This window comes from Orcinus orca, chromosome 10 (genome assembly GCF_937001465.1).
Source record: "Orcinus orca chromosome 10, mOrcOrc1.1, whole genome shotgun sequence".
NCBI classification, from domain to species: Eukaryota; Metazoa; Chordata; class Mammalia; order Artiodactyla; family Delphinidae; genus Orcinus; species Orcinus orca.
Genome location: NC_064568.1, coordinates 72,410,339 through 72,419,522, shown reverse-complemented (window position 1 = coordinate 72,419,522; position 9,184 = coordinate 72,410,339). Strand labels below are relative to the sequence as shown.

The following is a 9,184-nucleotide window of genomic DNA, read 5'->3' as shown; positions in this document are numbered from 1 at the left end:
GCTCCAGACCTTTCTCTATCATTGACATCTATACACCCATAAATAGGTAGCTACAGTTGTATATAGTCTTGCTGTTTACATTAATGAGATCAGAGGATTTCTAGCTCTTTGTGACTTGCTTTTCTACTTTAAGATTTTCCTATGTCAGCCCATGTAGATCAAGGGAGCTGTTTTGACAGATGAGGAAACTGAAGCACATTAAACAATAGGCCAAGCTCACTCAGGCAGTGACCAAGGTGACATTTGAACTCACATTCTCTAACTCCAAACCCAAGCTCTTTCTGTCTCATGAGAGAGAAATTTGATGTACTAGGTCATGGGGAGCCTGGCAGTTTCTTAAGGAAGAGAGAGAGGGAGAGAAATTAATAAAGAAATTAATTTCTTTAATTTCTGTTAAAGAAATTGATCTGACCGAGGTGCATGGGTGCACTGGGATGAAGACAATTTGATCCCTCATTGCAGCCGCTTAGAAGTCAAGTCTTAGCCTCCACGACCTTGAAAAGGCTTACCTGACACTGACCTCCTTTTCTCCCAGGCCCTTGGCCTCGGCTGGCACAGGGGTGCAGGGGAACTGGAAGCATCAAGTGACCAGGCGGATGTGCTCCTATGAGGGTTCCTTCCAACTCGCCCAGTTCCTACTGCTGGTGGGGGTTCCAGTGGCAAGTGCTGTCCTTCTGGCCCAGTGCCTTCAATGGCGCTGCCCCCGCCGGCTGCTGGGCGCCTGCTGGAAGCTGGAAAGCCAAGAGGAGCCAGTGTCCCATCCCACTCCCCTACCTGAAAGTGAGTCCTCCGGGGAGGCACCCCCGGCCTCGCTGCAGGAGATGGCCGCCTTCTACCAGGAACTGCACACGCCCACCCAAGGCCAGACTGTCATCCGACAGCTGATGCACAAGCTGTTGGTGTTTTCGGCTCGAGAGGTGGACCACCGCGGTGGCTGCCTGATGCTCCAGGATACGGGCATTTCCCTGCTCATCCCGCCAGGTAACGGCACCCGGCTTCCTTCTTAGCATACAGTTGTTCACATTGCACATTGTACAAGGGCACCAACTCCAAGGAAGCACCATTCAGAGACATCTTCATAATTTTGAAAATTGCTTCTATGTTTAGTATGACGTTTTTGACTCCAAAGGTGGATACATTACATATTTTTTATGACAGTTTTGTGGCAGGTGGAGGTAAAGGGCCTTGTTTTAGTGAACAGTGTGTTATGACGATTCTCCCATAAAGGGAAGTAAGATGTCTGGAGGAAGAACACCTTTTGCAAATTCACACAAGGCCCTGAGTGAGCTGGCAGCAGCCTTTGGAGGAGGGGGCGACTTGCTCAGGGTCACGTCCCAAGTCAGTCACAGTCACCTTGTTCTCCTTCCGCACTGCCTCTCCACGTGCCCTGCTGCACGCCCGCTCCTGGGCTCCCGTCCCACCTCCCCTCCCACTCTGGCCTGGCCTCCTCTGCCGCAGGGCTGTGCCTGCCTGCTGGGCCCATCTCAGCTCTCCTCCTCCCCAGGTGCTGTGTCTGTGGGCCGCCAGGAGCGGGTGGCACTGATCCTGGTGTGGGATCTGTCAGACGCCCCGTCGCTGTCCCGAGCCCAGGGGCTGGTGAGCCCCGTGGTGGCGTGTGGCCCCCATGGGGCCTCCTTCCTGAAGCCCTGCACCCTCACCTTCAAGCACTGTGCCCAGCAGCCCAGTCAGGCCCGTACCTACAGCAGCAACACGACCCTGCTGGATGCCAAGGCCTGGAAGCCGCTGGGGCGGCCGGGAGACCACATCTCCCGGGATGAATGTCGCATCCACCTCTCCCACTTCAGGTAGGCACCAGCCCGTCAGCCTGTACTTCCTGCCCCCTTTCTCTGTCTGCCTGACCCTCACCTCTCTGTAGGGGACTGCCCCTTTATCTGTCCAAGAAGGCCTGCAAACCCCGTGTCCCCCTGTCCTTCCCCAGTCCCTCTGTCCTGGTGCCTGTGGCAGCTTATCTTGCTCCAACCCCATCCAGGACCGTGTGTCCCACCGTGGTCCCTCTGCCTGTCTAGAAGGGTCTGGCCCAACCCTGGTCCTATGTCTAGATGGGGCCTGTCCCATCTCCACCTCTGTCTCTAAAATTGTCTGTCTCTTCCCTGTGCCCCAGTTCAGGACTGTCCCCAAGCTGTCTAGGGCACTTTGCCCCTCCAGTTCTCTGAGACTCTAGCCCATGGCACGCCTGTCCTTAGCTATGTCTCTCTAGGGTCTTAGGTCCCTCTGCCTCCCAGTCTCCTTGCCACCCACTGACCAGAGCAGGGCGATGCATGGTGGCCCTGAGCCCAGTGTCCTTCTTTCCCACGCTGGCTCTTCTCCGGACCCAGTGACAGTCACTGTGCCATGACTCACGTTCCTTCCCCCTAGCTCACCCCTCCACCCCAGTTCTTCCCTACATGCCCTGGAATGTTCTCCTCGCCTGGGAGCCCACACAGAGGCCCCTGGTGCGGTGGGAGCCCGGGGGAAGGTGGGCTGGTCTCCCAGCCTGCCTTGCCCCACTGTGCGCGGTCCCTGCCACCGTCTCTCCCCGCAGCCTCTACACCTGTGTGCTGGAGGCAGCTGTGCACAGGGAAGCCCGGAAGTGGCTGCAGCTGGCCGTGTTCTGCTCGCCGCTGGCCGCCGGGCAGTCTCACCTGCAGCTGCGCGTCTACTTCCTCAACAACACGCCCTGTGCCCTGCGGTGGGCTGTGACCAATGAGCAGCCGCACGGCGGGCGCCTGCGTGGGCCCTGCCAGCTCTTCGACTTCACCGGGGCCCGAGGGGACCAGTGCCTGAAACTCAAATACATCTCCGAGGGTGAGGGGGACAGGGCCAGGTGTGGCGCCTCGGGGAGCCCGTTGGAGGGAAGGGTCTGCGCCTCCCCTGTGGTGGAAACCTGGGGCGTTGAGTTTCTTTTTGAGATTCCTGGGCAGGCAGCAGCTTCAAGGGGGCCCTCTGGCTCTTGCTGATGCCTCTTGGAGACCCCGGCTTTCCCACTTCCTCCCTCTGCTGCCCACGGAGCCCCGGTCCTTCCGTGGGAGGCCAGCCGAGTCAGGTGGGTGGTGAGAGGAGAGGCGTTGCACCAGCAGGGGCAGGGAGAGAGCGAGAGGCTTCTCTTGTCCCACCTGGATGGAGCCGGTGTCGGAGGGGGAGGCCCAGTCTTCTCTTCCCTCGTTCCTTTGTGGGTCGGCTGCGGGAACTGACAGTGGGGCTAAGGGTGTTTGTGGGGTGTCGGACAGGGGCGCATGCGTGGCTGCATCTGGGCTAGTGGATGGGAGTGAGGGGGGTGAAGGGGAGGGTGGAGAGGTGGGGGGAGGAGTCTGTGTGCCGGTAGAAGTAGGACCGCTCCCAGGGTCCCCACCCAGGCTCTGGGGCCTCCCATCCACTTGAGTCACCCTCCTGCCTTTGCTCCCTCCCCATCCCTCCCCTCAGTGCCCTGCACAGTGCCTGCCACAGGGTGACCTCCTTAAGCCCTTGTGGAAGTCTCCCCTCTTGAGGCCCTCTGTCTCTCTGGCCCCTCCCCAGGTTGGGAGAATGTGGACGACAGCAGTTGCCAGCTGGTTCCCCATCTGCACATCTGGCACGGAAAGTGCCCCTTCCGCTCCTTCTGCTTCCGGAGAAAAGCAGGTAGCCCAGGAGCCCCGTGTCTACCTTCTGCCCTCTCCTCTCCCCTCCTGGTCACCCTGGAGCCCTACAGCTCCTCATTCGGCCATGCCTGCAGACCCTCTCTTAAAGGTTAGGGGCCGCAGCAGATCTCTGCAGAGAGAAAGATGGGGGGCTATGCAGCTGCTTCAGATTTCCAAAGCCTTACATTGGAGTCCCTTTTGCTCTCCTGCTGTCTTCTCCTGGGCCTTTTCCTCTCTCACCTGCTACGTCTCCTCTTTGTAGCCAATGAGAACAAGGACTGCTCAGCACTGACCAATGAGATCATTGTCACCATGCACACCTTCCAGGATGTGAGTTGGAGCTGAGGGGCAGAGGAAGGGCAGGCCCTGGGGGAGTCCTGGGCAAAGTGGGCGAGGGTCTGGGGCCTAGGAAGTATGGCTCTAATCACATAACCAAGCAGGTGAGGAGGGCATTCTTCCAGGGGCAGGGACTGCCTGGCCTCCAAGTTACCCTCCGTCTTTGACTCTCCTGTCTATCCCTGGATGAATCTAGCAGGCGGGTAAAAGAACCAAACCCTACATGAACCCTTTCTTCCAACCTGGAGGAACTTGGGCATCAAAGAGAAGTGGTTTCTTTCTGGACAGATTGTCTACATCTGAGAGATGGTGCTGTGTATCTTCAGGTGGAGAGTGACCCAGGAAGGGGGTCTTGAGTAGGTGGGATGGGAGTTAGAGCTCCCACTCTCCCGAGGGAAGACATGAAGAAATCAGGATTGGAGAGTCTTTGGGGAACCATGTGGCATCTTACTGGAGAGTAGGCAGATACCCCTCGGGGTATCACTTGGGGAGGAGGAACCAAGGAGAGGAGGAATGGAGGAAGGGGGCACGTATGCCCAAGTTCAGTGTCTCTATTATTAGACGACCTCCCCTGCCCTTGACCCCACCCAGGACTTCTCCTGGTGTCTTAGGATGTACCTTGTTTGGTCTTCATGTCCCAGGTCCCAAAGAGCTCTGAGCAAACTTAAGGCTGAAGGCTGTGAGGTTGGGGAAGCAGAGGGTAGAGGGTGTTGATTGGGGTGGGACTGTGTCTCCTGGTTAAGTGTCTCCGGTGACAGGCTGAAGGAGAGACACGAGGCATGGAGATGGGTGCCCCAGCTTCTTGTTCAGAGGGGTGTCCCATGATCCCTAAGTGTGTTCCCTGCCCCTCTGTTGGCTCAGGGCTTGGAGACCAAGTACATGGAAATCCTCAGATTCCAGGCATCGGAGGAAGAATCCTGGACAGCGCCACCCGCTGTGACCCAACCACCCCCATGCAACAGGTGAGGTGGTGGTCGCTTGAGCTGCTGCCCGGGGCATGTTTGGGATTCCTGCCCCTGGGCTTGCAGGGCGAGCATGGCATTGAGGTGTCTGTGGAGCCAGGCTGGGTCTCTTGATCCTCCCCTCCAAGGCCACCCTTTCCCCCTGCCTCAGGCTGCCCCCAGAGCTCTTCGAGCGGCTGCAGATGTTGTTGGAGCCAAACAGCATCACTGGCAATGACTGGCGACGACTGGCCTCCCACCTGGGGCTTTGTGGTATGAAAATCCGGTAAGAGGGATGAGGTGTGCACGGGTGGGTGGGGGAGGGTGGACTGGGATGGGTGTTCTCAGGACCCCTTGGAGACTGGACCATTCACAAAAGAGTGACTTAAAAGTCAGGGAGCGGCTACTCCCCACCCTATTTCTCAGAACAGGGTTGATTTCATTGACAATGATCTCATTGGTTTGGGCCGAGCAGTCCTCGTTCTCATGGCTACAAAGAGGAGAGGAAACGGCAGGTGAGAGAGGAAGAGGCCAGGGGAGAGGAGCAGGGGAAGTGAAAGGGACTCCACAGGAAGGCTTTGGACATCTTTCTATTTTATCACTCTTCTTGGTACCTAGAATGATGCCTGGCTCATGGCTGGTGTTCAATACATAAATATTGGTTCAATAAATATTCAAAAATGGATCGGTTGACATGTAAGTCATTGGCACATACTGAGTGCTTGACATGCTGTGCCCTGAGGGGCAGAACGGCGGACTATAGGATAATGTGTATAAAGCATGTAGCTGAGTGCCTGGCACTAGTGGGGACAGCGCAGCCATGGTCTCAAGAGAGATCAGTAAACCAATTCTGAGCTAAGCCTCCGCACCCGGAGGATGACGGGTGGTCAGGGAAGACTTCGCCCAGTAGATGGGACTAGAGTTGGATCTGGAAAATAGGGTAGACTTTAAAATCACCTTCTAAGTCCTGGGAAAAGTATGCTAAGCATTGGGACACAGGATGAATGAGACATGGTCCCAGAACCAAGGAGGTCACCCTCTAGTGAGGGATACAGAGAGCTTAAAAAAAATCAAGGCAAGTGCTCCTTTGACCTTACTGTATGTATCCCATATTGCATAGCAAGTTGAAAACAGAGACACGAAGTGGCTGAAGCAAGAATAATGAAGACTTACGTCAATTACAGTTGACCCCTGAACAATGTGGGAGTTAGAGGTGTGACCCTCCATGCAGTCGAAAATCGTAGTATAACTTATAGTCGGCCCTCCATATCCATGGTTGTGCCTCCACAGATTCAACCGACCAGGGACCATGTAGCAGTGTAGTATTTGCTGTTGAAAAACTCTACATATAAGTGGACCCACATAGTTCAAAGTGGTGTTGTTCAAGGGTCAACTATATATCTCAATTAAATAAAAAAGAATAATAAAGACTTGTGGGAGCTATGACCGGAAATCTGAACTGAGGGATGCAGAATGGTCTCCTCCACCTGGGAGGTGGGAAGGAGGGCTTCAGAAACAGGTGTTGGGGAAGTAGGGGATCCACCTTCCTGTTTTGGGGGAGGAGCAGAGGAGGTGGTGGGTCTGGTGTGTTTAAGGTGAGAAGGAAGCTGCGCGATGGGAGCAGAGAGAAGAGGTCAGAAAAAACAGGGCAAGGCCAAGTGGTGGGTAAGCCAGAAAGTCAGGGGAGGGGGCTTGGTTAGTAGGTGAAAGAGACTCTGGAAGGTTTTTGAGCAGGGGAGGGTCCTGCCTGGGAGCAACTGTTTCCTTAGTGGTGGGCAGGATGGGGCCTGGGATGGGGGGAAGGGGAGAGTGTGTTTGGGCGGGGGGTGGGGGGTTGAGAAGGCAAACACAGAACATCAGAGCTGGAAGCGAGCTTAGAGGTCCTCTCACCCAAGCCCTCGTGTAAGAAGAGCAAACTGAGGCCTAGAGGGGAGTAGGCTTTGAGCCAGGGCTATCTCCGATTTCAAGTCCTGGGCCCTCCCACCATCCCAGAGTGTCCTGGAAGGCAGTTAAGAGCAGGATGAGGACCAGAGCTGGGGGAGGGGGTGGATCTCCCTGCAGAGCCCCTCCTCCCCCTCACCTCCTCCCCGCACGCTCCCGGCCAGGTTCCTGTCCTGCCAGCGCAGCCCCGCGGCAGCCATCCTGGAGCTGTTTGAGGAGCAGAACGGCAGCCTACAGGAGCTGCACTACCTCATGACCACCATGGAGCGGCTGGACTGCGCCTCCGTCATCCAGAACTACCTGAAGGGGACGCAGAGCGGCAGCCCACCCCGGGTCTGCTGGGTCGCCCAGGAGAACCAGGGCCTGGAGCTGGATGAGAAGCTCTGAGAGCCCCTCTATGGGGCAGGGTGGAGCTCTGTCTACCGGGATGTACCCCTACACCTAGGAAGAAAACAGCTGCAGTTCCTGGCTGTGCCCACCGACCTCATCAGGACCCTTGGACGGTGCCTGGGGCCACCGCGAGTCCAGACGCCTCCTCGGGTCAGGACCACCCTTTCGGCCCGCGTCGTCCTGCGTGCAGATCCCTTCTTGGCCGGCAGGGGGCGCAGGAGCCCAGGAGATGGCCCCAGCGTGGCCAGCCTCCGGGAAGCTATTTAATAGACCAATGGACTGTTAGGCTGCCCTGTTGGCACTCCTTGGGGACTGGTTAGTCCACGAGTATTCACTGAGCACTTAGTGATACCTGGCACTGGACTGGGTATCATGGGGACTCCTGGAATATATGAGGTCGGGTTTGGAGCCTTGTGGAAACCACAGTTCTCTTGTGGGAACCAAGATGCCCTCGTAGGAGCTGAGGACAAACGCTAAACCAGCAGCACGTGCCCTGTGGTTAGGGGATGTGGATGTGGTATGAATTGCACCTGCATTAGGAGTTGGGAAGGGAGGGAGCTGAGTACGGGCTGGAGCAGTGAGAAACCATCATGGAGGATGTAGGAGAAATGATTTACAGAGAGTGAGATCTTAAGGTGGGGGAAGGCGGGGATGTGACTGGACTTACAGTAGGAGCCCGGTGAGCATGGGGTGCTGAGTCATCAAGGAGCCCAGCGTGCTGGGTATGAGGTGAGAGCAGGACAGGGGTTCAAGGCCAGATCTAAAGATGGACAGTCATAGCTGGCTGTCCACCTGTCTCCTTTGACTTCCTTTGTCTCTTTATCCTCCCATCCTTGCCTTGTCTTCCTCTCTCTGTGCCATTATCTCTGTCATAAAACATCAAAGCTGAAAAGAAACTTCAAGATTATTATTGTTGTCCAACCTTTTAATCTCTTTATCTTGAACTGTGTGAGTTTTAAGTCTCTCTGACTTCATTTTGCTGTCACTGGCCCCTGCAGTGGCTCCATCCCTGAATCTGTCTCTCTTTTAGATGAGATGTCTTAGCATCTTTTTGTCTTAGCATCTTTTTGTCTCTACCTACTTGCTGTACCTGCCCTTGTGTGTTTCTTTCTTCCTCTGAAATCCTCAGTCATTTCCCTCAGGTAAGTGTCTCTAAACCACGGTTAAGTATCAAAGGCTATTGAAAGACACCGGTCTCCCCTAGGAATGGATGGGTGGGGATTTTACCCCATGAGTCAAGATCCACTTTAGGGTCAGGAAGTAGAGGATAGGGATTAAAGAACATCCCATTCAGTCAACTCTTTATTCAGCACCTACTGCCTGTTAGACACTGTATAGAAAATAAATCAGTAGGCTGGGTCCTGAAAAGAGAACAAAGGATTTGACTCAATTTAAGCAATTCTTTTGTTTGCAAACAGGTGTTGTTAATTTTTTCAAGGGCAGACAAATGATCTCTCTGGCAACACTAACAATTTCTTCTGTATTTAATTAAAAATATTAAAGCTTTTTCTATGATGGACAACATTGTATAATAAAATATGAAAACTGCCTTTCTTTGTTACTAGCTGTATTTTGCTCAGACGGATAAATTTGAATGTGGGTATGAATGGTTTTATGTGGTAAAATTGTACCGATGGGGGCCGGCTGGAGAGAAGCATTTTGTAGATTGTGCTTCCAGCGTGGTAAATCAGGGAGGTTCTCTTCCCTTTCTGTTAGAAGCAAGCCTTCGGGGTGGGGCCCTCTCACCCTCCCCTCTTCCCCTAACCCCATCCATTCTCTGTTAGTCCTCCCACCGCATCGGGGGCTGCCAGTCCCTCCAGGCTGGTACCTTGGCCTTCTCCCTCTTCATTTGGCTCAAGATTGAACTACTAAGAGCATCTTTCTCCCCTGGAGTCTGGTACAGTTTTCCCCTTTTCTCCTATTGTCTCTTCCTTGCTTTCCATGCCAGCGAGAGTCATCTTT

General features: G+C 54.8%; 1 protein-coding gene across 1 annotated transcript; it reads left to right on the top strand.

Moving 5' to 3' along the window:
- The first annotated feature begins 373 nt into the window (after nt 1-373).
- Nucleotides 374-8,764, top strand: UNC5CL (unc-5 family C-terminal like). Its single transcript, XM_004267635.3, has 8 exons — nt 374-981; nt 1,505-1,805; nt 2,543-2,805; nt 3,514-3,615; nt 3,877-3,944; nt 4,812-4,912; nt 5,064-5,177; nt 6,997-8,764. Exons 1-8 carry the CDS (start codon nt 597-599, stop codon nt 7,217-7,219), a joined length of 1,557 nt encoding a protein of 518 aa, XP_004267683.1. The 5' UTR covers nt 374-596; the 3' UTR covers nt 7,220-8,764.
- The last annotated feature ends 420 nt before the right edge of the window (nt 8,765-9,184 follow it).

Excerpts from the sequence above, each read along its gene's own strand:
- UNC5CL (XM_004267635.3), top strand. The coding sequence starts at position 597 with ATGTGCTCCTATGAGGGTTCCTTCCAACTCGCCCAGTTCCTACTGCTG. Across the intron at positions 2,806-3,513 it reads ACTCAAATACATCTCCGAGG|GTTGGGAGAATGTGGACGAC; the intron begins GTGAGGGGGACA and ends GCCCCTCCCCAG. Across the intron at positions 4,913-5,063 it reads CAACCACCCCCATGCAACAG|GCTGCCCCCAGAGCTCTTCG; the intron begins GTGAGGTGGTGG and ends CCCCTGCCTCAG.